The 27661-nt window shown below is 38.5% G+C and overlaps 1 protein-coding gene across 3 annotated transcripts in view; it reads left to right on the top strand.

Annotated features, from left to right (window-relative positions):
* The first annotated feature begins 5077 nt into the window (after positions 1-5077).
* PLPP1 (phospholipid phosphatase 1) overlaps positions 5078-27661 on the top strand; it is a 76719-nt gene continuing 54135 nt past the window's right edge. Inside the window, exon 1 of one of the 3 annotated variants that reach the window (XM_019743155.3) lies at positions 5078-5564. In XM_019743155.3, coding sequence (XP_019598714.1) covers positions 5507-5564 — 58 coding nt within the window. In that variant the 5' untranslated portion in view covers positions 5078-5506. The remainder of the gene's footprint in view (positions 5565-27661) is intronic. The other 2 variants (XM_019743162.3, XM_019743145.3) reach the window with 2 other exon arrangements.

Below are 27661 nucleotides of genomic sequence, written 5' to 3'. Positions count from 1 at the left end.
AAGACCAGTGACTTCTTGTCCTTTCCCTCATGATCACAAGATGGCTGTTGTAGGTGTAAATGTAATATCATGTCCATTTTCAAGGAAGGTAGACAGGAAAAGAAGCGAGTCTTTTCCCTTTGGTCAGGAAAGCAAAAACTTTCACAGAAACTTGTTAGTAGACTTCTGCTTACATTACATTTAAAAGAATTCTGTCCCATAGTTGCTCATAAAGGAAGTGTAATCACAAGCCACATATTGGGAGAAAATATATATAACACAAAGAATTACTAATGAGAATATGTAAAGAACTTCTATATGTTGATAAAAATAAGATAAACAACCCAATGGAAAAATAGGCAAAAGATGTGAATAGGCAAATGACAGAAGAAGAAACATTTTTGGTGAATAATTCAGGAAAAGAAGCCCAGCCACATTAGTGATCAGGGAAATGCAAATTAAGACTATATTGAGATATACATTATACCCACTAAATTAGAAAAATATGAAGTGTTGATGAAAATGTGGAGCCTTATCACCACTGGTGTGGCTGCGGTAAAATAGTATATCCCCTTGGGAATACAGTCTGGGATTATCTAGTGAAGTTGGATGTGGGCATACTGCACAAGGCAGCAGTTCCACAGCTAGCAATTCCACAGGAGCAATTCCCAGTATTCACAGCAGCATTTTTTGTAACAGCAAAAATGGAAATAACCCAGATACGCATTGTCAGAAGAATGAATAAAATGATATGTTCATATGATAGACCTATAACTATTGCAGCAACATTAGAGTAAGAAATATAATTTTGAGTGAAAAAAAAATCAAGGGCAGATGACTACATATATGGCATGTGTGTATGTGTGTGTGTGTGTGAAATTTATTTTTTAAAAGATTTTTATTAAAAAATACAGCTAACATACAATATTATATTAGTTTTGTGTGTACACCATAGTTATTCAACATTTCTATATCTAAAGAAGTGATCACCATGATAAGTCCAGCAACCATCTCACTCCATACTATGCTATCACAATACCCTGTTTCCCTGAAAGTAAGACCCAGCCAGGCAATCAGCTCTAATGTGTCTTTTGGAGCAAAAATTAATATAAGGCCTAGTATTATATTATATTATGTTATATTATATTATATTATAATATATTATATAAGACCCGGTCTTATACCATAGTAAAATAAGACCAGGTCTTATATTAATTTTTGTTCCAAAAGACACATTAGAGCTGATTGTCTGGCTAGGTCTTATTTTGGGGGAAACATGGCTATTATTGACTATATTCCCTATGCTGTACATTACATCCCTATGACTTACTTGTTTTATACCTGGAAATTTGAACCTTTTATTCCCCTATACTTTTTCCCCTTCTTTTTAAAAGTTTTCAATTAGAGTTGACATTCAATATTATTTTACATTACTTTCAGGTGTACTGTATAGTGGTTAGACATTCATATAATTTAAGAGGTGATCCCCCTAACTCACCTAGTACCTACCTGGCTCTATACATAGTTATTACTATGTTATTGACTATATTCCCTATATAGTCAGGTTTACTTTACATCCCTATGACTATTTGGGCATAATGTTTTAAAAGCTAAAAAACAAGAAGGCTAGACAATATATATTTTTAGAGATACATACACATGTGGTTATGTGCTTTTCCAAAAAGAAATAATAAAAGAAGGAAAAGATAAACACAAAATTCAGGATAGTGGTCACCTCTCCTGAAGCAGGGAACAAGAAAGGGCTAGAACACAGAGGTGGTTCAATAATACTGAAATGCTTTATGTATTAAATTGAGTAGTGGATTCATTTCAAAATTGTTGCCAATTTTATTATTATGCTTCATAACTTACTTATATGTTATGTACTATATATACCGGGGGTGCCAAAAAAATATATACATGTGACTTGCATTCATCTTTTGTTGTTGGTATACCGCGTTTCCCTGAAAATAAGACCTAGCTGGACCATCAGTTCTAATGTGTCTTTTGGAGCAAAAATTAATACAACACTTGGTATTATATTATATGGTATTGTATTATATTATATTATACCCAGTATTATATTATATTACATTACATTACATTATATTACATTATATTATATTATATTAAAATAAGACCAGGTCTTATATTAACTTTTGCTCCAAAAGACGCATTAGAGCTGATGGTCCGTCTAGGTCTTATTTTTGGGGAAACACAGTATATTGAGTATTACAATTTTAATACAGTTTTTTTCCTTTCTTAAAATGTGTATACATTTTTTTGGCACCCTTTGCATTTATGTATCAAATATTACATTAAAACTTTAATAAGATAAGAAACAAATAGCTTTGGCAATGAGTGTTAAAAGGATTACAATATACCATATTGTGAAATTTTTTTGAGGGAGGAGGCAAATATACTGGGGGACGAGATATTTACATTTTTTTATTGTTTTAGTTTTACAGTGCTATTCGAGTATAATGAAAACTATGTTTGCTTCAGTCCAGGTGGGGAGAAAGGACATAAGCACATACAAATACAAATATTCTAAGGGAATTTATTCTTATTACTTTGCAGACATTTTCTGAAATTAGTTGAAACAAGCACTGTTAGAACAAGGAGAGGGAGACTTACCAATAATATTATGTTAAAGAACAGTGCAAGTAGAGGAGTGGGAACAGAAATGAGGATACAGAAGTATTTGAAGAGAAAGTGAAAATGGAGGATGTCTCCTTTTCAAACTGCTTAATAACTAAAAAAAGTTCGTTTCTCTCTTCTACAGGGAGACTTCATGACTATTCTTCCCAAATCTACTCTGCTTTTGTTTGCTGCCTGTATTAGAGACTAAAATATAGGCCCAAGGACAAACTTTGTTAAGCATTTAAGAAAGCTGCTGAGGTTTCACATCCAGTCTAAGAATACACTAGTACCTACCCCTTCAGGGGTGTTAATGGTGTTGCTATTCAATATTTCCTTTTGATTATTTTCACCATGATTTCAGGGTTATTTAACTCATTCTCTATCGCACTGATCATACCAGAATCCAATCATGACAATAGACCAACACAAACAACACCTCCTCCAAAAAACAAACAAAAACTTCCACGCCCAAACAAAATGACATTTCTTAGTCATTCTCTCAACTGAGGACTTAGTTTATAATCTGCACAAATTAAAGAGCCCATTTGAAACTACAGAAAATGTCTTAATACATTTTAATGGACTTTGCTTTGCTGATCTATTTTTAAAGCTATTATCTGTAACTCCTCCAAAGGGCAAAACACATCTGTTAATATATCAACTGTTTTCTTTACTTCCGTCTCACCTAAGAAAATGTCTGATGATATGGGAGAGGGACAGGAAAAAACAAAGTATCACCTCCCTATGGAGTGTTTCCAGAGCTCCCAGGTAAAACCCCCACTCCTCCTTTGTGTACCTGCTGTATACCAACACACTTTTATCACAATATTCATTTAATTACATGCCAGTCTTCCTGACTTGGCAGCAGACTCCTGGAGAGCAGGGATCTTCTCTCACTCATCTTAGTTTCTCCATAGCTGTGCACTGGATCTCATATATTTCAGGGGCTTAGTAAATGTTGAATGAATGAATGAGTGAATACACAACGAGCAAAAGCATTAACCTAAGATTTTTTGAAGACTTACTTTTGAAAAAGCATTTTAAAAGCACATGTTTATTTCAAAAGCTGTTTAAATAAAACACTGTCCCTAGACTATGCCTGGTACACAGACCCAATAACAGTTTTTTTGAATGAATGCCTAATATTTAGATATCACAAGTAATTTCAATTTCTTGTGGCCTGCAATCTGGGGCCCTTTTAACTCTGGAAATAAATGAAGCCATAGAATAAACCATGGCACATATCTCTCAGTATAAATTATTTAAAGCTTTTAAAAGATAATTAAGCAAAAGGTAAAATTCAAAATTCATGTTTCTTTCAAAGAAAAACATGCTTTTTTAAATACTTTTTTTTTCCCGCTTGTGTGTGGGATCTCTTGGTCCTGTATCTTCAGACTTCCTAAGGGTAATGTTATCTATTGGTTTTAGGGATATTTCACAAGAAAAGTCTTAGAAATGGTAGTTTTCGATTTGCATCTTACATATTTGCATAAGATATAAGGAGGAAAGATACTAATTGTTGACATCTGTGGCGGGTTTAACCTTTTGTAAAACACTCATATTATTTTTTCCAGGCTTTACCACTTCCTGACTATAACATAGAGCAGGGATTATCAACATACCAATTTTAGATTAGGAAAGTGAGATTCTTAAATCTTCGCTAGGGTCCTCCTGGAATCGGGTGAGAGGATTGCTCAACCGCTCTTAAATAAAAATTATTGACACTTGTTAAAATGGTGAAGACTTTATTCAAGACTAGTGCAATAGGAGAAACTGCTTAACTCTGAAGACAGCAAATACAATCAAACAAGCAAAATGATGGGGTCAGTGGATAGAAACTTACTAAGAGGAAACATTAAGGGTAGAGGGCTTCTTGCTAAAGGCAGGCCATGGACTTATATATTAAAGGTGGGGGATTAGAAATCTGATCATATATCAAAGGTAATCAGACACCAAGGATGGGGGATAATTTAGCAGACTTCACGCGATTACTGGGTTCAGCCACGCTAAACTTGAAGGCCCAGGTAAGTGGAGGGCTCAGAGGAGCCCTACTAAAGTTTGGATAAGGAGAGGGTCTTTGTCACTGCCTACCCCACAACTCTTTATTACCCAATCCCTATGGATAAGAAAGGCTGGCAGGCAGCTGCAGCTCTGGGATCTTGGGTCGGGGGCCTAGCTCTCCCTCCGAGGTAGCAAACACCGGCGGCGGGTGCTAACCAGGCCGCATTCTGCTACCATCAGAGGAACGCGGGTCCAAGCATCGCTCCCGGAACCGCACGCAACCCCTACGTCCCACCCGGCCGCTAGGCGTCCTACTTCAGGGGGTAGGCTCCGCAGGTCGGTTGGGGAGGAGCCTGCCGCGCTGATTGGCTGGAACGCCCCGGCGTGGGATTCCCCGGCCCTGGTGCCGCCCTGTCGCCAAGGACTGGTCGCCCCGCCCCTGCCGTTCTCCCTCAGCTTGTGAGGCCGCGCGCTGGCGGGTCCCGCGCTGCCCGGCGGGAGGGGCGGAGCCCGCGTCCCTCCTCCTCACCGGTCCGCATCCTTAAAGCACGAGTCCGGACGCCCCGCCTGTTGGAGCGGGGGCCGGGATACGGCCAGCGAACAGCCAGGGCGGGCCAGGCCTGACCGAGGAGGGCCTGAGGCCACGGAGCAGCCGCGGCTGATACGCCAGTCTTGGCCTCGACCGAGAGGTTGCGGGACCTGCGAGGGGAGGGGTCCCGGGCGCCATTGCTGACCGTCAGGGCGCCGCCGGGTCCCTGTTCACCCTCGTCTGTGCTCCCCTGGCTGGGAGGAGCAATAGCTCGGGGCCATAGCCAGCCCCTGGCCGGGACCCGTGAATCTGGTGCCTGGTCTGCCGCCCGCGCAGGGCCGCCGTGCCGAGACCATGTTTGACAAGACGCGGCTGCCGTACGTGGCCCTCGATGTGCTCTGCCTGTTACTGGGTACGTTGTGTCGCCGGCCCGAGGGGCGTGCGCGCGCGAGCCCGGGGTGGTCTGCACCCGTGGGTGCGGGCGTGTGTCCTCTGGGAGGGTACTCACGCCCGGCCGCGGACTGGCGTGGGGGGTGTGTATGCCTGTCGCGCGCGCCTTTGCCGGGCGAGACGCGGGGGGCGGCTTTGGCAGCCCGGGGACCCCGCTTTGCAGCCTGCACCCTGGCTCCCGCGCGGCTGCTGCTGTCTGTCCGTTGCCCACCGGTGCGCTGAACCCATTCTGCTTGGACGCTGTTCACGCCTCTGCGCTCAGTCCCTTGCTCCTGTCCTCTCTGTTTCCCGTTCCACTCCCAGCAAAGCGGGGTGGGCTCCTCCCCTCTCTGTAGGGAAGCCTGGTCGCTGGCTCATCAGGTTCAGTAGCGAAACCGGAGGTTTGATTCACGCGGGGGTTCTCAGTAACAGGCGCCAGTGCCTGGTTTATCTTACTTGTGGGAAGCAGTTTAATTTTTCGTCTATAAAAGGCTAGAACGTTCCTAATTAGAAGGTGTTACCAGGTTGTAAATTGTCAGGTTGCAAGTGGGTGTGAGGATGCCAAGTTTCTGTCTATAGGTCTGAAGAAGCTTGCTCTGTGTGTGTGTGTGTGTGTGTGTGTGTGTGTGTGTGTGTATGTATGTGTATGTGTATGTGTGTGCCTGCTCCAGACCTGCTGTTATCTTCTCTGCATAGACCTTGCCCTGGTGTAGCTTTCCATCTCCTGTGACAACGCACCAGGAGCACTAGACATTCTTTGGCTGCAGCAAATTTGGCGTTGTCGTCTTCCTGATTGAAGAGTTCAGTTCTGGGGCTTCTCGTTGCCAGTTACTCCTTTTCTTTTCACGGGAAAGAATTGAAGTCATCTGGATAAGGGATAGGCGTTGGAAGGAGTAGCGTTCACCTTTTTAAATGTGTATTGTGTAAGGCAGTATGTTGTGAACTATTTATACGTTATGGAAAAACACACACACACACACACACACACACACACGAAGGCCTGCTCGAAGTTTGGTTAGTCCTACTCATGTTTAAGTATCGAAGTAATGGTACTAGCAAGTTCTCAGCGTTGGAGATCTGTGACTTGCACAGCCTCCTAGATGCAGGTCTGCATAATGGCTTTTCAGTGATAGGAAATTCCCCTGGTTTTAATCCAGTATTCCACTCTTACGCCTCACACCTGACTACTTAGGTGCTTGTAGTCTTGCTGAATACTTATACATTCTGTTACCTGTTATTTTTGAGGATAAATCCCTTTTTGTTATTTATGAAACATTTTTATGTTTACCAAGACACTTCCTGTATTGCTCCACAGTGAATTTTAGGAATTAAATTTAAGAAAAGGAAAAGCAATTTTAGAACACTATTTTTATAGAAACACAATCGTTTCACATTTCAGGACATGTTAATTACATTAAAATATATTCAGATGTATTTATTTGCAGCAAAAAGTTTGCCATTGGTAAACATGTTGTGTTTTAAAATATATTTTAACTTGTACTCAGTGTTGGTGGAACTTTGTTAAACTTCATTTATATTTTCATGAAGGGAGAGGAAAATGGTCAATCAGAAGTAATTTGGATAATTCTGATATATCGAATATTATCCTGTAATTGCCATATAATGTACACTGTCAAAATTATGTATCAATTTCCTTCTTTCCTACCTTATGGGAGTTACTAATTTATAAACCAAACATCATGTTTTTCTCTTTGAGCCAAGCACTGTACTGCTTGATGAATGAAAATAATGCTCTGAGGTAGCTAAAGCTAATGTTATTAAACACAGGGACATATGGTAGCTCTACATTTTGTTTCTTTTTTAAATTTATGTAAAATGGAGGAACACTATATGCAGTAGTATTAGAAATTATAGGTTCTTGTAGTCTATATTTTCAACATGATGCAAACATCACATACGTGATTGACCTATAGAAGTAACAGTAATCTATTGCTGCATTGACCTGACAGTTGCAGGATGGCTCTCAAAAAGATAAAATTGTGCTTACGATTTTAAATGTCTTTGATGGTTTTGGAAAAAGCTTGTTTTGGGGATTTATGCATTAGGTATGTTTTAGGAAAAGATTCCTAATCTATTTGAAACACATTTTATCTGTTTTTGTATTACTAGAGTTACTTTTAAAGTAATTCAGTGTATTGTCAAGATAAGCCCAGAATTCCCTTTTCCTAAATAGAAAATGAAGTACTGACTTATTTTAATTTGGTATATAAGATGACACTAATTTTAACAATATCAACTCTTTATTACAAGCAACAATGAAGGAGAACAGTGGTGCAAGAGATAAAACACTTTCTTGCTGAGTTTTGGAAAGACAATATAGTTTTATAGCAAAGTCACCTTTCTAGTGGAGCCTAAAGTTCATTTTAAGTTTGTGTTTTATTCACCTTACTGGCAGCAGGAGATTGGCAGCCTAAAGTCATGTAACTTGAAGAGAGTTATGAACTTGGCATTAACTTTTTTCTTTTTCTATGGAGAACCTACAGGTAACAGTTGATTGTACCAACACAACGATGACTAAGCACTTCATAAGTACAGGGTTATGTGAAAATGATTCATAATTATAATGTGAATGTGTTCCAGGTTCTGGTAATGACCACCCCACATCATACAGTGTATCCATTTTAATAGGACAATGTTATGTGATTGTGTTACGTGGCTACTTTATAATTTTACAAAGGGTGATGCCTGTTGAAGTGATCATTAAACATGCCCTCTGTGTGTGTGTGTGTGTGTGTGTGTGTGCGTGCATGTACACGTACGTGCGCCCATGCAAGCACTTCTATCCCTAAGTCAACATTATCTTATTGTGAAACATGAATTCCTCTATCTGATATACCCAAAATATTAGTTCTTCCAGTAGATTTGGGAAATTCTTGGAAAAAGAGTGAGAATTTTGAGAGATGATGTGTATTTGATTCCTTTCTGAAATGGAGCATAGTTTTGCTATTTTTCTCTGACTGTTTTGATGATGAGCTCTATGATTGTAGGAAAGGCCATAAACATCATCTGAGCACACAAGAAAAGCTGCTCTACAGAGAATGATAGTGGGCTGGTATGAAAGGAACTGTGTGTTTTGTCCAATGTGTGAAACCATGTCCTCAATAAAACTTAAAACTTAATTAGGGTTTAATGGTTGAGGGTCATTCCGGATTGTTTCCCCCATGGCTTTAGGCTGCCAGTTAATAGACACTGAGTCCACTGATTGATTCAGTGCACATTGAGTGAAGGCTAACTCTGTGCCAGGACCATGTTAGGTGCTAGGGATACCAAGATGAATAAGACAGTGCCTGCCCTAAGGGAGTTCAGGGTCTAATGAGGGAGAAACCAATAAACAAGAGGTTCCAGTGCATCATGATAAGTATAATAATGGAGGTTTGGAATAGGTGCCCTTTGAGTATAGAGAAGGGAGTTGTCTTAGATATGAATCATTATAGATAAATGGGTTGTCTGTTCACTCTTAGAGATGCGGAAATGACAAAAGTTACCTGAATTACTTTTAGAATCTCTTTTTCCCCTTTCCCAAATTGATACGGGGTACTAGAAATTCCAGTAAGCCCTATGTTTATGACTTCTGCAGGCAGTCCCACGACATCCAGAAGATTGAGATGGAACTGGCAAACCTTTTTATGTGTCTGTGTTTTGCTGGGTGGCATTAAGAATACCTTTCTGTGTTTCGTGTTCCTCTTTTGCCCACCAGGTCTTTTCTCCACCCTCCTCTGTGCTCTGGGACTGTATCAACTGAGCTCTTGCTTTCTTCGTTTCTGGTTGGCTTTGGCCAGTGGGACATCAGCAGGAGGCCTGGAAGAGCCAGATCCCTCCTGTAGAATTTGTGTTGCTAGAGCTGTTCTGTGTTTTGTGAGTAGGTCACAGCTTCTATTCAGTGGCCCTCTCTGCCAGCCAGCTACAGTTACAGATCTTTCTGGGTTCTTGGTAACTCTTTACTTGTCCCCTTTAGGCATAGAGGTGCTAATGGCTCCCTGATATTACTAGCCTGGGAGTGTTTTACCTCCCTTGCTGCTTTCCGTAAACTCTGCCTATACTTTTGAAGATGGTGCCTTCACTAAATTTTCTTGAATACCTTATTTGAGTGTCCTGTTTTTTTGTCTGGCCTGATAATATCTGATCTGAGGTAGCTTCTGTTTCTGCACCTGACGGTAATTACAACTGCCCATAATAGCAGGTGCAAACAGGAGCTCATGGCCCCAACATTGGCTTTCTTGGAATGAAAGGGGTCATGGTTTCCTCAGCATGCTCCAAATGTGGTATCACCATTATGCTAAATCAAAGACAATAGATTTAGAGTAAAATCGGACAGCAAAAGCTTGGACAGCCAATACGAGGTGGTTGTGGACTATCTGTTACTTATTCTTCCGCAGTGATTATCACCATAATGCTGACATCATTCTGCCCATAAGTATTGTCCCTAAGGAGTGGTCCCTTTCCTAACCCTCAATCCGCGATCCTTTCTCCTGGGAAAAAAACCCAAGTATTTAGTGAAAAAAACCCCAGGTATTCTCGCTTGCTAAATAGTCTCCAACATTTTGTACCTTCCCTTTTCTCCTAACATTTATTTGTTCATTCACTTATTATTGAGTACATATTTGTTTAATATCTGGTAAGTGCTGGGCATTGTGTTAAGTACTGAAGATAAAAATCAGCAAATAAGTACAGATGGTCTCCTACTTAGAAGGATGGTTCAACTTAATGATTTTTTTTTGTCTTTTCACTGGTGTGAAAGCTATACAATTTCAGTAGAAACCATACTTTGAATTTTGAATTTTGATCCTTTATCAGGCTAGTGATGTGTGGCATGATACTCTCTCATGATGCTGGACAGTGGCAGCCTAGTGGTCATGAGGGTAAACAATGGCTACTCCACAGTGTGCTGTGTTGCCAGCAGTGTTTGGATGTTGTGTTTCATGTTTTTGCGTCCCATCACATCTACAAAACACCCGTCTGTGTCTCCTGCTCTGGTGAGAAGAAGGAGAAGAAGGCAAAATTCAAGATAATTGGTCAGCTCTAGGCTAATCTAAGTGTTCTGGGCACATTGAAGGTAGGCTAGGCGAAGCTATGATTTTCGGTAAGTTATGTGTATTAAAAACATTTTTGACTTAAGACATTTTCAACTTGCGATGGGTTTTTGGGGACTTAACCCCCATCGTAAGCGGAGGAGTATCTGTAACTAGATAAACAAACAGCACATAATGCTCATCCTGATGACTTGCCGTTTCAACTGCTATTAAATTCTAATAAGCAAACTTCTTTTGCTTCTGATGAAGGTTGACTGGGTTTGTTTCTCTGTTTTATATAACTTTTCTCTTTCCTTCTAGCCACAGAAAAAGGGAAGGAGTCTTAAAAAATGAACAAAAATTTGTCCATGTGGCATATTGTTGGGTCAGACTGGAGTCCTATGGCAGGGCTTTTTTTCTACCTTTAAATGGTCAATTTGGAACAAAAACAGAGACGTGGAGGAAATTGGTACTGTTTTGCTGTCTGTAGTTGATTTTATACAGTTGAGTTTTAACTTAAATTTACTTTGCTTGTAATAGAGATGGAAATGTTCAGAGAACATTCCCCTCTATAGATTTTATGAAATGTAAATTCTTCCTATATGTTCTCTTTGAATTACATCCTTTTGGAAACTCATGGATGTGGTATGAATCTTAATTAACTTCTTTATTTAGTCATTTTTGGCTGAGCTCTACCAAAATTTCCTATGTGTTACTCAGCCTAGGGAATTATTCTGAGTCTTTTGGATAAAAAATTCAAGTTTAAATTGTAACTGTTGGGGTGGCTGGATGGCTCAGTTGGTTAGAGCGCGAGCTCTGAACAGTGGTGTTACCGGTTCAATTCCCACATGGGCCAGTGAGCCACGCCCTCCACAACTAGATTGAAGACAATGAACTGCCGCTGAGCTTAGGAAGGGCGGCCGGATGGCTCAGTTGATTAGAGTGTGAGCTCCCAATAACAAGTTTGCTGGTTCAATTCCCGCATGGGATGGTGGGCTGCGCCCCCTGCAACTAAAGATTGAAAAATGGTGACTGACTGGGAGCTGAGCTGTGCCCTCCACAACTAGATTGAAGGACAACGACTTGGAGCTGATGGGCTCTGGAAAAACACACTGTTCCCCAATATTCCCCAATAAAATTTATTTTTAAAAAAATCATTACTGTTTATCATACTGGAAAAGACAGAGCTGTAGAAAATCACTAAACTCCAAGATTTTAACTGAACCGGTTAGCATGTAGTTTCAGGTTTATGGAAAGGAATTTGGAATGTTAATTGTCTCCTTTTTCCAAATTTAGATGATTTAATCAGCATTTGGGTTAGAAATATACAGTCCTGATAATAAGCTAGTTAGGGATTATATAGACGTTGTCTTGTCTCTCTTATTTTACTTTCAGAAAAGCATTCATCATTCAGATATTATGAACAGTAGTTATTTCTTCTCTCTTCTCTAGTTATCTTATTTTTCATTTTCACTCCTCCCCCTCCTCCCCCACCTCCTGTCTTCCTCCTGCTTTCCTTCTTCCCTTCAACCTTCTTGCTATCTAGGTTTTTTTTTTAGCTCAGATGGCTCAGAATTGTTTTTTAATTTAACTGAAACTAGTCTAACATTAGGGATGACTTATTGTTTGTAAACTATAAATTTTTCTTTAAAACATTAGAGAGACAGTGTAGTTTAGTGATGGACCCTGGATCTAAACTGCCTAGATCACATTCCAACCCCTTGTATGACCTTGGGCAAGTTTCTTCTTTGTACTTCAGTTTCCTCAACGGTATAATGACGTAAGTACCTACCTCATAGAGTTGCTGTGAGGCATAAATGAATCAATATGTGAAGGGCTTAGAGCAGTGCCTTGCACTTAATATTCATGATACATGTTTGTCAAAATTAATCCTCTATAATCCTACCAACTATAACAAGAATTATTTTAGTCAAAATAACATCAACTATTGTTGTACTAGAGGACAAAAACACAATCTTTAAAACAGTATCCATGAATACTCATGGACTGTCTTTGAAGTTTACAGAGGCTCTTGAAATAGTAATGTTTTATCATGTATAAAGACCACATATATGATACCTAGTAGTGGTAATCCCAGTTATGGTGTAAATTGACCTGTGGTAGAGCGTAATTAAACAAATGGAAGAGCTGTTGAGAGAGTGGTAATTCCTGAATTTCAACTTACTCAAGAAAATGGAGTTAACTGCACTCTAGTCACTGTCACTATTTTTATTGCCCAGGCCTTGGAAATTGTCATTGCCATGTAAAAAGTAGGCTTAGCATTCCTAAAAATTTTAAATTACCTTAATCGTACACCCTCATTTGTACAAATTCTGTTATTTTAATTCCTCTCTGCAATTAAGCAAGCAGCAAAGGAAAAAACTATTGTGTAAGACTTCTCCAAACCCTCTCCCTCTTACCCTTATTTTTTTCAGTCAGGTATTTATTTTGATGTATGCTTACCTAAAATTGTGTTGTTGTTTTTTAATGTTGTGTGAGCACAATGTTAAGTTTTTAAAATATTTGACTCTGCTTCATCTTTCATTCGTTTATTTATTGAGTACCTATTATGTCCTTAGTACAATGCTTGGAGCTATAGATACCACTGTGAAAAAGATAAGGTCTCTATACTAATATATAAGACAATTACAGATGTTTGTAAATGTCATGAAAGAATGAAAGCGAAGTTAGAAGAGAGTGAGACCTTATCGGGCAGAAACCTCATGAAAGGCTTCTCTGAGGAGGGGATATTGAATTGAGATTTGAGGATGAAAACAAGTTGGCCAGAAGGAGCTGAAAGAAGATGATTCAAGGTACAGGGAAGAGCAGGTGTTGAGGGCCCACGGGGCAAAGGGCATTTTGTTGCTGGAATCTGGTGTGCATCAGTGCTGTTCTTAACAATGAATTTTGTAACTCATTTCTAAATGTCGGTAATAATAGTAACTGACATTGATTTAGTGCTCACTACGCCCTGTGCAGACTGTGAGGTCTCTAATCAGCTTGCTCAGGGGGGTAGTAGCTTGGTCATACCCATTCTGTAGATGATGGAACTGAAGTCTAGGATAGTTGGGAAGCTCTCCCAATGGAACCCAGGTAAGCGTGGTATGGTCAGGAAGTGGGAAATGCATTTTTGAGGATTATAACTTCTGAATGCAGATTGGTCTAGATTTGGGAAAGATGGTAGTAAATGGAGAGGGTGAGGAAGGAGGGGTTGGGGGAATTAATTGGCTATAAAAGCAATGATTACTTTAGGTGTTCTAAATGTTTTATGACTTTTGTTCTACGTGATGTGGCTTCAGAGTCAGTTTCTGCTTGCTGTATTGTGAGCATGTGTCTGCTCTCTAAAGGAGACACTTTAATTTCTTAAAATTCAAACTCCTAATAACTGCTCAGAGTTGGCCAGAAGGGTATACCATACTGGAAGATGTAACTAATTTGTTCTTTTCAGACTTTTTCTTCAAATAGCATTGTTGTAGGCATTCCTACACTGGAAAGGAAGACCTTTGTTCTTCACTGTATTTCACGTGAATCATGTATATAGAGTTCAGAGTCATCTTTAGTAACTTATTCCAGCAGATATAGTTAACTAAACCTCGTGGTTTAGTTCTCGGTTGTCACTGTTTGGAAATGTTTCCTGAGTCTTTTTCAGGGTGGGGTTCCCAGGGAAATGACATATAGGAAATGTGTAGCGGATGAGCTCTTGAGTTAATTGGCAGCTTGTTGAGCCAGGTTCTGCCTTGCCTTTTGGTTCATTTACGTCAGCAGTAAGAGAGGTGGATTGGCTTCCTAGGTGTTTGAGAGGTAAAGGAGAAGAGAAGAAAACCATTATTTATTGAATGCCTAAATGAGCGTTTGGTAAATGTCTTCCATTAACTCATGCAATCATCACAAAACTCTGTGAGGTAGTAGCCTCATTTTATGCTGTAGCATTGGGTATGCAAAAATTGGTGGAAAAATAAAACCCATGCATATCAAATAGCTTCTTGCTTGCCGTGCAAGACAGAATCATAAGAAACAATGAGAACACTGTATGGCAACTTGAGTGCCTGATACGTTGTAGCACTGAGCTTGCTAAGAGTGGGTGAGATAGGGTCTCCATCCTCAAGAGGTATACAGTCTTGCAAGGGGAGATAGGCAGGTATTTTAATGAAATCTATATATATTTCAAAAGAATTTCTCCTGAGACCATTGCTTTTACTTTCCAGCAGAGATAATGTAAACATTTGGGAACATTACTTTTGTCTAGTGTGAAATTCTGGAAATAAATCCTTAGCTAGTTCAGAATACATTTGTATTACTGGGTTGAAACACTGTAATGAGGGTGCTTAGAAAGTGGGTAGCGAACTGTGGGCATTCGTATTTTTGTCACATAAATGAATGATTAGGCAGTATACTTGAGTGAGCCACTCTTCTGGGGTTTGAGTTCTAGCTCCATCTATTGCTTCTCACTGTATGACATTGATGGGGTAGGTTGCTTTAACGCTGTCTGAGTTTCCTCATCTAATGAGGAAAAAGATCATGCTAATAGTGTCTTCCTCATAGTAACGTGAAATTAGATGAGCTAATGTATGAGACAGTGTATGTGAAGTGTCCTACTAGCATAGTCCTAGCTGGTGCTGTTATTATCATTATTAAGCTAATAAACCAATTTGGCACCACTCACCCAGTCTGTTATTTAAATTTGATATCATATGCTGGTTGCTTTGCTTTTGGAACATTATTTTATGCAATTCTGTCTTCCATTTAAACAGCATTGAAATTGGAACCTGGTTCGTATTTCAGTTTTTAGTGCCCAGATCACTGTAAGAAATGTTTTGATTACTTCTAACCTATTTCTTTCTGGAATCAGGTACAATTGTCAGATCTTCTGATTTGACTTGTAGGTGAGCAATATTCCCACAACTCTCAGGCAGGGTGCCCAAATGAACATTCATGATTAGAGCGAGAACAACAAACTAAAAATAGGAATAGACAAAGAGGTGTGGGGTGGGGTTGGCATGGTTTGCATAGTCATAACTTCTCTTAGAACTCAGCTCTTAAAACATGATGATTTTATTTCTTAAATATAATAAACTGGTCAAGAGCTAACTTGCAGCACAGGTTGAAGGAGCTAAACCTAACCAGTTCTCATCATAACTTCTTTTGATCAATAAGAGTTTGTCATTTCTTCTTTCCATAGAATTTAAGAAATAGATGTATAGAGGGATTACTCCTATCCGCAACGTTTTGTGATAGTTCTATTTTAGGTACTGTTTCCCCGAAAATAAGACCCAGTCTTATATGAATGTTTGCTCCAAAAGACGCATTAGGGCTTATGTTCAGGGGATGTCATCCTGAAAAATCATGCCTAGGGCTCATTTTCAGGTTAGGTCTTATTTTCGGGGAAACATGGTAACCGTCTGCTTCATAGAGACAGTTTGTTAAATATATGACTAAATTTAATTAAAGTGTATACTTTTATAATATATATATATATCATGCTAATAGTGTCTTCCTCATAGTAACGTGAAATTGGATGAGCTAATGTATGAGACAGTGTCTTGAGAGGTGTTTGAGAGGTAAATGAGAAGAGAAGAAAACCATTATTTATTGAATGCCTAAATGAGCGTTTGGTAAATGTCTTCCATAAACTCATGCAATCATCACAAAACTCTGTGAGGTAGTAGCCTCGTTTTATGCTCTAGCACTGGGTATGCAAAAATTGGTGGAAAAATAAAACTCATGCATATCAAATAGCTTCTTGCTTGCCGTGGAAGGCAGAATCATAAGAAACATGTATATTTTTAAAACTATTTTTGAAAAACACTTTTTCAAATGACATCCCATTTGATTTGGAAAATCAAGTTATGCAGTGTAGCAGAAACAAGTGACGTTTGTTGTCTTTTACTTTTTTTCAAACAGCATGGGTGAAAGAAAGGAATTTTAAATGTGCTCCTTTCTAAATATTGTCTCTGTGTAACCCAATGGCTCAATTAGAGAAAAAGTTTCTTAAATTGTGATGTTATCAAAACTTGTTAGGCAGGTTATGGGTAATACTCAGCTTTATAGCCAGTGCTGGATGTCTACATTAATACTGACTTCCACAATATGAGTGAGAATCCGAGTGCTGCCATCAATTGTAGTCTAATTACTAACCAAATATAATAACAAGTAAGTTATCTTTTATGAAGATAAGTTTTTGCATAGACCTTCCCCCTTGCTTAGGATTTGATGCTGTGAATGATTTTTCGGTGAACGTCAATGTGCTTGTGTAACTTTATTTAAAGGGTTCAAAATGTGGTCAAGTAGTGAAAGCAGTTGGCTTGGAAGGCAAATTCTGGTCTTGCTTCTACTCTCTCTAATCACATGGGCAAGATCACATTGGGTGCTTCATTTAGTCACATGGAAATTATAATGAGAATGGCATCCGCCTTGCATATCTCTTAGGATCGTAGTGTTGAGCAAACCTCGCTTGTTAAGGAGAGTCAGTGGCTGCAGAATGTATTGCAGCAGTTGACATCAGTGGACTCAGGGTAGGAAGACAAAGCGCACGTGTTATGCAAGGGGTATTTTGAGGAACTGCAGGAGACTTACAGGACCTTAATTGTAAATCTATCCTGGCTGAGAATGGGGTGAGTGTTGTCAGTAGAAAATAGGAAAAAGCTGAAGACTAATTGAAGTATTTAGGAAGTAATGATACAGGAAAAATGGGCCCTGATACAAAGTAATGTAGGCCCCTGCTTGAGTTTCTTTTTTTTTGCCATATATCGGTACACAGCTTTATCAGTGACCGAGTGGCTCATGAAATCTTGCAACTAGTTCCAAAGCAAAATATAATTTGGTCAAACTCAGTGAAATTCCAGCAAAGGGAGATTTTCATTTTTTAAAAAAAACAAAGGTTGATGTTCATCTATCATTTAACTAAAAAAAAAAAAAAGTAAAGAAAAAAAGAAAGAAAAGTAAAAAATAAAGAAAGAAACCACAATTCTAACTTTGTATGTTGAATATCAGGAGACTGTCAAAGTCTGTCAGATTCTTTTGGCAAGTATCTGACACACCAGGGGAATCTCTTCTAAGATTGCAGTCTGCTTGTGGTATATTCTGTTCCAGTGACCTGCAGAATAATACATAGGAGAGAGATGTTGTTTGAAGTAGAGTAATTACATTATCTACTTCAGTACTAGTCTTGCAGTTCATTAGCCAAGTAATGATTGGAATGGTGAGACTTCATCTTACTGTGTAGCTGTAGCTGGCAGAATGATTTATTACTATGTAGGGCATTGGAATATAGGTATCATTGAACAGTTAAGGAATTTTATCTACCCTATCGCCATGGAAACACAATTAGAAGTATATGTACCAGAATTAAAATACCATGGGCAAAGTTGTGGAAAAGTCTTGACAAAATTGGGTCTTATTTAAGAGCCATATTTTTTGTTTGCTAATAATTTGAAACTTACGTTTAAAAGCATTGAGCTATTCAGTAGACTGAAATGTTAACTCAGGTGAGCCTCTATACCCAAAGACCCTGATGAATTTCTTCTGATAAAAAAGGGAGGCGAAGAGGAGAGTGAGGAAAAGGAAGCTACAAAACAGAAAGAAGTAAATATTGCGTCTGTTTTTGGTCTGGTTTTGCCTTCCAAGAGGAGCTCAGGAGAGGAGGACGTTCCTTTGAGAGGAAGAAGGATGGCAGGATTAGTCATGAGGATGTGCTTCACGAGGCCTGAGGTCGCTGCCCCGTAAACAGATTGTGGTGGAGATTCTGATTTCCAGTGGGCCACATCTACAGGGCACACTTCTAATGACTTACGTTTCCTGAAGTAAGGCATTTGTCCTTCAGGTTGGACAATTAATGAATTCAACCTCCTCTATTTACGATTTACTAGGGAAAAAGGGCAGATCGCTGGAAAAACTTTGTGATACTTATCCTTATTTCACGTCCTCAGACTCTTCATGAATAAGAATGAAATGTTGAGATTGGGAGACAGCTTGACTTAGTCGAATATTTTGTAAGTTACAATTGTAAAAGCAGAGGTGTTTGAAAATTTGAACTGTCAGATATATCAAATAGAATGTGGCACAAATATAGTTTATAGGGGCTAGCCGTTAGACATATTTTAGTGAGTTGTCTGAATATATTCAGGAGAAGGTGTTTATGTAATAGGAGATAAAGACCTTAATATTTTCTATTAAAAGGGTGTGAATGAGTACTTTTTGAGTGGGTTAACATCATATCTATGCAAATCATAATTACCCAAGTAAGAGGGAAACAGAATGGCGGGTGAGTCTTACTTTGCAATGTCAACAGAACTTTATTAAAATATTTTGTATTTTCTCAAGATATGAAATAAATTTATTTTTACTAATGTATAAAAGTTTTACAGAATTCTGTCGTATTCATGAGATGCATTAAGTTAAGAGTATGGACACTGGAAACATACTCGTACAGGTTTGAATTTGAATTCTAGTTCTTTAACCTACCATTAGGGTAGATCAGCTAAGTTTACAACTTCAGTTTTTTTAATCTGAAAAGGGCTCGGTCTCCATCTATATATTCTCTTTAGCATATGGCCCAGTGTCCACTATATAATAGGCATTTGTTTATTCCACAAATACTAGTTCCTTACATATTGTGTGCCAGGCTTTGTTTAGTTAGTGAAGATGCAAATAAATACAAAAATGGAACAACAAGTGCTATGAAAGAGACATATGGGTATTATGAGATTTTATAATATAAAAAGGGTTCTGAATAAGGAGAATGGGTAGCTTTTTGAAGTGACAACTTTGGCATCAGGGTAGAGTAATACATTGGAGCTGGAAAAGAATGAATTTAGGGAGATCAGTTAGAAGGCTGTTGAAATGATCCAAATGAGACAATGAATGGTAGTGAGACCAAAGAGGTGGTAGAGATGGAGAAGAGTGGATGGATTTGAGAGGTATCTCGGAGGTGAAATGGTCAGGTTTTGGTGACATATTGAATGTGGGGAGTCAAAGAGAGAGAATGTTAAGGATAGTTCTGAAAGTTCTGTCTTGTATAATTTGGATAGATGTTGGTTACTGTCAGTTACTGAGCTGGGGAGCACTAGGAGAGAACCCAATTTGAAATAGAAAGGGGGATAGAGAAGAGATAGTGAGTTTGGTTTCGAACATGTTGTATTTAAGGCACCTTTGAATTTTCCAAGAGGAAGTATCAAGAAAATGGAAGTATCCATTTTCATTTGGATAAATGGGTCTAGATCTCAGAGGAGTGGTCTGACTTTTGGGAGTCATTGGCGTATTCATGGTAATTGAAGTCGTGAGAATTGATAAAATCTCAGGAAGAAGTTATAAAGTGAGAAGGAAAAAAGGTTTAGGACTGAGCTTTGAAAAACACCAACATCTCAGATTGGTTGGAGGAGATGAAGAACACCGAGGCTAGGAGGGAACATTTTAAAACCCAGGAGAATATTTCTGGAAAGCCAAGTGGAAACGGTGACTCAAAGAGAGAATGGTAGCAATGTCTACATTCTCCTGAAAAGTCAGGTAAAGATAATGTCTGGAAAGTGTTCATTGAATTTAATTACACAAAAGTCATTCATGATAACCTTATGTAAAGCCATTTCCAAATTGGAATGGGCTGAGAAGTGGGTATTTGGGGCAAAAATGGAAAGTATGGGTATTGGTAATTACTTTAAAAAGTTGAACTGGGAGGGAGAGTAGTAGCTTAAGGGGGCCTGATGGAATTTCTTGAGAAGATTCCAAGCACAGGCCAGTTGGATCATTTCTGGGAATGGGAGGAAGATCTGTTAGGGGTATCAACTGAACCTCTGATGGGCTGGGATAATAGGCTGTCATGGTTTCCTGTGGTGTGCCGGATGGGGAAGAATGATCTAGCCAGATAAGTAGAATACCATTTTTAGATCAGTGGTATAAGAATAGTTGAACTCCGTTACAGAAAGAGCCCTCTTTGCTGAGAACAATGGATTACTTGATTCTGGTGTTTTCCCAAGTAACTGTTCCAAGTGTGATGTAGTCTAGGATTTGAAGCTGTAGACTTGGTTTCAAAATCCTCCTTTTCTCCATGTTCTTGCTTCAAGTCACACATGCTAAACTTCAGTTTCTTCACTGTGTAATGGAGAGAATACTGCCTACTTCATGGATTTGTTAGGAATAAATGAGAATCTATGTAAATAAAGCACTTGGTAGGCACTCAGCGGACATAACGTCTGCCTTTTTTCTTGTTTTTCCATGGTGGCTGCTGTTTATTGTGTAGTTTTAGCATTCATCGTATGTTTGCCCTTAGCCTTAAAGGAATAATTTGTGGGAGTCCTTCCTTCTTCAACTTATCTTCTGTATAAAATAACTTGAGTGATACAAACATACATTTTTGGGAAAATAGATATATGATTTGCTACTGCAATAATCATAGCCATTAAAAAAAGAAATTTACCAAACTTCTTTGGCTTGTGTGCCTTCAAAAAAAAGTGTGTATGTATTTTAAACAAAGCTTACTAATTTAGATATGCCACTTTGGTGACTTCCTGCCAGAGTAAGAGTTTTTATGTTTTTCTTCTGAGACACACCTTAGTATAACTTTATTTTAGTTTCTGGACCCTTGCCATTTGGCATAATTTCAGACTGACATGATGGATTTACATAAGAACTGTTAAGATTTAAAATACACAATACATTTTTTATTGGGGGGAATGTAAACTGTTAAAAGCAGTTGAGGTCAGGTCTGGATTTTATTTAGTTGTTTATTTAAAAATTTTTATTTGTAGTTTTGATTCTTGAATTATTTTCTATGTATATTTTGAGCACTGAGATAACTAATTTTATACCAGAATGGTAAAATCAAGGCAGTGTGATTTCCTTTTTACAAGTTCAGTTGCTAAAGCAGTCTCCTTAAAGGTTTTAAAATCTGCCCCCAACCACCATACACAACTTCTTAAGAGGCATTTATGTATTTACTTTTCTAGAAGGTGACTGCCCTAGAAATTTTATAAGGGCATTAAAGTTTGCCAGTTTTATTCAAGAATTGATATAATGGTAAACACACACTTGTTACTCTTTGGAATATAGGCCTCACTGCTGAGTGGGAGAAGCTATCTCTTGCCCAGCTACTAATAGGGAGACTTTGTTGGTTAAGGGAGCTTTGTGGATGGGATTGCTGAGACTGGAAGTCTCATTGTGGGAAGTCTCATTGAGAAAAGTAACTTAACCAGGTGTTCTCCCCTGAATACAGGATGCTTTGTTTTATAAGCTTAAGTAATACTGAGATAAAACCCTACAGGTCATAATTTCTTCAAACTAAAGACTAAATAAACTCTGTAGAAACTATACTTCAAAGAGGAACCTTCACCTTAATTGACCATCCTATATCATCTTCTGAAGTTTATTGGCTATTGACAAGCCTTTAAAGAAAGATAACTAAAATGTAGTTAATATTTGATGAAATGTTCCTCTGCATTTGTTTATGGATTTTCCAAGTTAAAAGTTACTTTTTTTCATTAGAGGAGCTTCTCATTTTTTGTTTCATAATATGGTTTATAATATATTTTACTATTTTGACTTTGGAAATACATGGTATTTCATAGTATGAATTTAGCATAATATACTTAATCCCCACTTAAGACATTTGAGTCTTGGATATGGAATACTATTATTAGTAAGATCTATATTAGCTTTTCTCTTTAAAAATAATTATTTTGTGATTTCTAAATTTTCTAAAACTAACATGTAATAAATTGGTAAAATCTAAAAAGCCCAGAAAAGAAAATAAAAATCTCACCATCACCCAGAGATGTCCCCTTTTAACATTTTGGTTATATATCTTTTTTTAATGTCTATGAACTAATACTTAAAACAACAAGCAAATCATGCTTTTAGAAAAAACAAATTGGAATATTGCTGCATATGCTCTTTAATTTTTAACATAGACTTCTACAAAGTTAATTTTAATGGTTATGTGGTATTCTATCAATATTTGTATTTGGCATAATCCACTTTACTTTCATTTTTTAATATTTAGGTTATTTCCAGTTTTTTGTGCTGTTATTCTGTACACAACATCCTTGTAGAAACTTTGGAAAAACCTTCTTGGGTCATCCATTTCAGACTATCTCAATGTGTTCTGGCCTTTTCTGCTTTCTTCGGTCTCTCTCTCAATACGTCCTTCTTTAACAATAACACCAGATCAGGTGGACAAACTGTTCTTCAAACAATTTATTGACTATTAGGCAATGAACATACTTGTCTCTGTGAATTCAGGGAACAAAGAGACACAAACATATTTTATGTACTGGAGATAAAGTATTATAATATATGAATTAAATGTTGTGCCAGATTTATGTATATATCAGGTCCATGGGGACTCAGAGGGCAGTGGTTGTGAAGGCAGTAGACAGGAGAAAGATCAGGGAACAAGCATTTATTAAGCTCTTTCCATGTGCCAGGTGCTGTGTTAGGCACATTACTAACAGCAGTTCTCGGAGCTGCCTACATAGTATTTATTTGCATTCACCATAAGAGGAAACTGAGCTCAGATAGGTAAGTAATTTGCCCATTTACACTCAAGTAGTAACTGGGAGAATGCCAGAAGTAAAGCCAGTTAGGTGTATCTGACTCTAAAGCCCCACCTCTATCCAGGACCCCACCCTGCCACACCAGAGGAAAGATTCCAGGAGTAGCTGAGTAGTCTAGCATGGCAAGTAGGCATTAGCTAGGTGGGGGTGGGGTGGGGCGGTAGGGCCATTGTGTAGAGTGTGGCAAGAAGTTCGAAACAATTGAGGGGAGTAGAGAGGCGGTATGAGGCTCAAGCCAACATTTAGTTCTTTTTTTACTATGGTAAAGTTCACTCTTTTGGGATGCAATTCTATGAATTTAGACATGTAACTACCACACAGCCAAGACACAGAACTGGTCTGTTACCCCCCAAAAGTCCCTCATTCTGCTCTCTTGTAGTCAACTCCTCCCACCGTCCTCCACCTGTGACAACCACTGGTCTACTCTTCATCCTATGATGTCATATAAATGGAATGTCATAGAATGTAATATGAATGGAATTATACAGTATGTAGCCTTGTGAGTCGGGCCTCTTCACTTAGCATAATGCATTTCTAATTAAGCAGTCATTAATGATGTACGAAATGTTACTGTACAATTTTGCTCTAGTTTTTTTGCCTCTTTCAAAATGTACTTATATCATCCCCAACTCTAGTTTCAGATACACAGAATGTTTTTTGGCTAAGAAATGATTATAGTTATAGCTTCAAATACCAAAGAAGAGCAAAACAGATTCCTAGTAAATGCCCAGGAGAAAGTAAAATAGAAAAAACAAATCAGCTCTCTCTACCCACACCCTATTCGGTCAGCCATTGCCTTGCCTTTTGCTTATAGAAATCCATCTGCATGGAAAGTTTGCTACTGATTGTGACCTTTGCTAGCTTGAAAAAGAAAGGGAACAGCTGTTACCCTGAGGGAGTGGAAGGAATTAATGTTGTTCCTGGCCAGTTGGCAGTGTGTGCCTTTCTGGGGCGGAAACAACAGGTGACCAACTTCTTGCTTTTTATTTTTGTTAGTATATAAATAGGCTAACTTGTTTTGTGTGCAGAAATCTCAAGAGTCCATAGTAAAAGAATCTGCCCTTATAGTCATTCTGGATTTTTTTTAAAGCTCTTTAAATATATACACATTTATTTTAAGTTTCTTAATGAACTAAGAGACTCCAAGGTTGAGGATATTATAGGTAATTATTGACAGAAAACCACACGAAGTAAAAACCGTCTTTGGAAAATGTCACTTTTTTATATTCAAACTGCCTTTTTCCCCCTTTTATCCCAACTTAAACACAAAACAAAAACCAACAAGATAACTAAGTACTTTTTATAGTAAAACCATGTCAGCCACAGAGAGGTGGTGACTACAAGCCGGTGACCAGAATGTAGGTGTCTCTAGGAGCAGAGGGGGCACTGTTGTTTGAATTCCTGCCCCCGGATACTTGGCGTACCATTGCTGTGAATCACACTCAAATACAATAGCCCCCCCTTATTCACGGGGCAGACATTCCAAGACTGAACCCTACGTATACTGTATTGTTTCCTACACATATGTACCTTTCACTTAATTTATAAATTAGGCACAGTAAGAGATTAACAACAATAATAAACAGAGTAATTATAACAGTATACTGAAATAAATGTTATGTGAATGTGGTCTCTCTCTGTGTCTCTCAAAATATCATAATGTACTCACCCTTCTTCTTCGTGTGATGGTGTGAGATGATACAATGCCTGTGTGATGAAATGAAGTGAGGTGGAGTTTTCCATTTAATATTTTTGGACCAAGGTTGAGCATGGGTAACTGAACCCTTAGGCATTGAGACCTCATGTGTGGGGAGGGACTACTGTATACTTTGCTCTCCGCCCACCACTGACCTTCTCCAGGCTCCGGGCTAGGCTCTTCCCCATCTCCACCTCTGCCTTGCACAGACTCACCAAGTCCGTCCTTGCTCAAGAGACAGTGTTGGGTTTTTCATTTCTTATTGAAACATATCCAGATTACTTACCGGGAATCAAAAATTCTCATACTCTAGTTTTGCTGTCCATTCATATTTCTCTTATTCCTCATTTCCTTCTACCCTACTGTACTTGGATCATCCTGGGGTTTTTTTTTCTGTTGCTGTTTTCAATTTAATTGTCTGGTAACAGATTGATCTCAGTTATCATTCTTTAATTCATTTCTAATTTCATTTGCCACTGCAGTTGTTTTGAATATTTTTTCCTACTCTATTGAAACTCCAATTATCCCCTGCTCTCTTTTTTTATTTAGCAAATGGTACTGTTTCCAACTTCATTTAGAAGGATTTAGAGTCAGGTAACTGTGTTTGAATCCTGGATGCCCCACTGCCTATGCAGGCTGGTAGCCAGTATACAGCTGAATCTTCCCTTCCCCCACCCACAACCGTCTGTGGATCTCCCCAAGATCTCACAACGGCTGAAGGAGACCAGCTGGCGTTGGTTCTGAGTGGCAGTGCTGGTGCAGCACTAGTTGTTAACTATTTTTCATTTCACCCTTATTGTATGTATGGCTTCAATTAAGTTACTTGTCCCCTCTGAGTCATCCTCTCATCTCTAGAGTGAGGATAATAATACCTGTTTTACAAGGTGACTCTTTGTTCTTCCATCACATATTTGTTGATGACCTGTCTTTTTCTAAGCACTGATTTAGGTGCTTGGGACATATCAGTGAACAAAACCAAAGTATCTGTGCCTCCGTGAAGCTTGTGTTCTAGTATTGTGAAGACTAAATGAAAATTATTGCTCCGTGTTCAGTGTGGTGCCAGACATACACAGGTGCTCCCAGTGTTTTGGCTTTTTCTTCCCCTTTGCCATCCTGTTCCCATCAGGGCCAAAGGAAAGCACAGAGCCAATATTAACAACTGGACTTGACCTCCCTATAGGGCCCAGGGCCTGACTATATTGCATAGCAATCAAATGAAATAGGAAGCTTTTTTTCTTTTATTTGTTTGTAAGAAACACTAGCTGACCCTTCTCTTGATGATATTGCTTATCTACCAATGCCTACGTTTCCGTTCATCTCCCTTGGATCTAGCTCTGTCATTTGTCCTTATTCTCAAGTCCTCCTCCACACCCCCATTCTGTCACCTCAGCTTCCTATCATATTGTTTGCACTATAGACAAAAAGACAAAAATTGTTACCCTTCTTTTGCTCTGTTTGTCCTTCAAGGTATGCACGAAGTTCTCCCCTTCCTTCCTTTTTACCAGAAGATATTTTAAACTTGTCTCTCCCCACTCACTCATTCACTCCTTAATTCTTTTCAGTCTCTTTCTTCTCACTCCAAGTGCTACAGTGTTATCAGGGTTCATTAGTGGCCTCTTTTCTGTTCTTTTTCTACTCAGCTTCTTTATAAGAGTGTTTTGGAAGGGCATCTTTCTCTGTAAGAGGCATCTGTTATTGTTAAGACCATACGAAGTCAGTGGGCTCATAGCCTCGTTGACATGGGTTCAAATCCTAATTCTGCAACCTAAGTGGTTTGGGGCAGGTTTCTTCATCTTCATCTTCAAAATGATGAAATAATAGTTACCATTTAAAGTTGTTGAAGGATTAGAAAGCTGCCAACACCTAACACGCTGTCAGGACATATTGTGGGAGTTAAATAAAAAGTACCTCCTGTTACTGACATTTTAAAAAAGTGGACCTTCATTTTCCCTGACACTATTCTTTCATGTTCTCTATCCGACTTTCCTGATAGTGCATTCCTTATTAGTTGGCTTAGACATGAAACATTTGTCAAATGATCAGGAATCATAAACAGGAAGTAGTATTTGCCTTTGATCTGTAAGGAAACTATTATATCTTACTTGCCAAATTTATTAGTTTCACTTAAGTTGATAAAATTTGAATAACTTTTGGACATCTAATGATCCTTTGTAAAGGAGGAGAAAGAAAACCCTTTCTGTTCAGAAATAACACATAACTCCTGTCACTTAGCAGGAGGATTTTTCATATGATTCTGGAAAGAATTTGCAACACCTGTTTCCAAAGAAAGCACGAAAAATATTACATTTTTTTCTCCAAAAATGTATTTTGTTCAAACTGAATTCGACACCAAATAAAGACCATTCCTTAAATTTGGAATGAATAGAACTTTCTAAAAACTGCTCAGGTAACACAAAGTAGTAAAGAGCCAAAAAAATTTTATTTACTTTTAACTTTAGACTGCTAAAAGGGGAAAATGAAAGGGTTTATAGAAGCAAATTTCACAAAAGTAACTATAGACTTACTTGGTAGACCCAAATATACATGTAGAAAAATGCACAAACATGGTTAAATTTACATATGCTAGATTTTTTTATTTTTAAGGGAGAATATTTCTTACATATGGGTTTTGCCCATTACCTTTTTGTAAGACATCAGCTGCTAGAAGCAGTTCCCTCACTGTGTATTTTTCTTGTAAGTTTGCTGAGGTTTCACATTTCTCTGCCCTAGTTTGCAGCAAAGTACAGTTAGACATTAGGCTGGCTCAGTCAGCCCCATTGCGGTAGGTATGATGTATCCTAGGTCACACAGA

The sequence above is a fragment of the Rhinolophus sinicus genome, chromosome 3 (genome assembly GCF_057876585.1).
Source record: "Rhinolophus sinicus isolate RSI-liver-muscle chromosome 3, RSI-T2T, whole genome shotgun sequence".
NCBI classification, from domain to species: domain Eukaryota; kingdom Metazoa; phylum Chordata; class Mammalia; order Chiroptera; family Rhinolophidae; genus Rhinolophus; species Rhinolophus sinicus.
The sequence above is the reverse complement of the archived record's forward strand: the minus strand, read 5'-3'. Positions and strand labels throughout refer to the sequence as shown.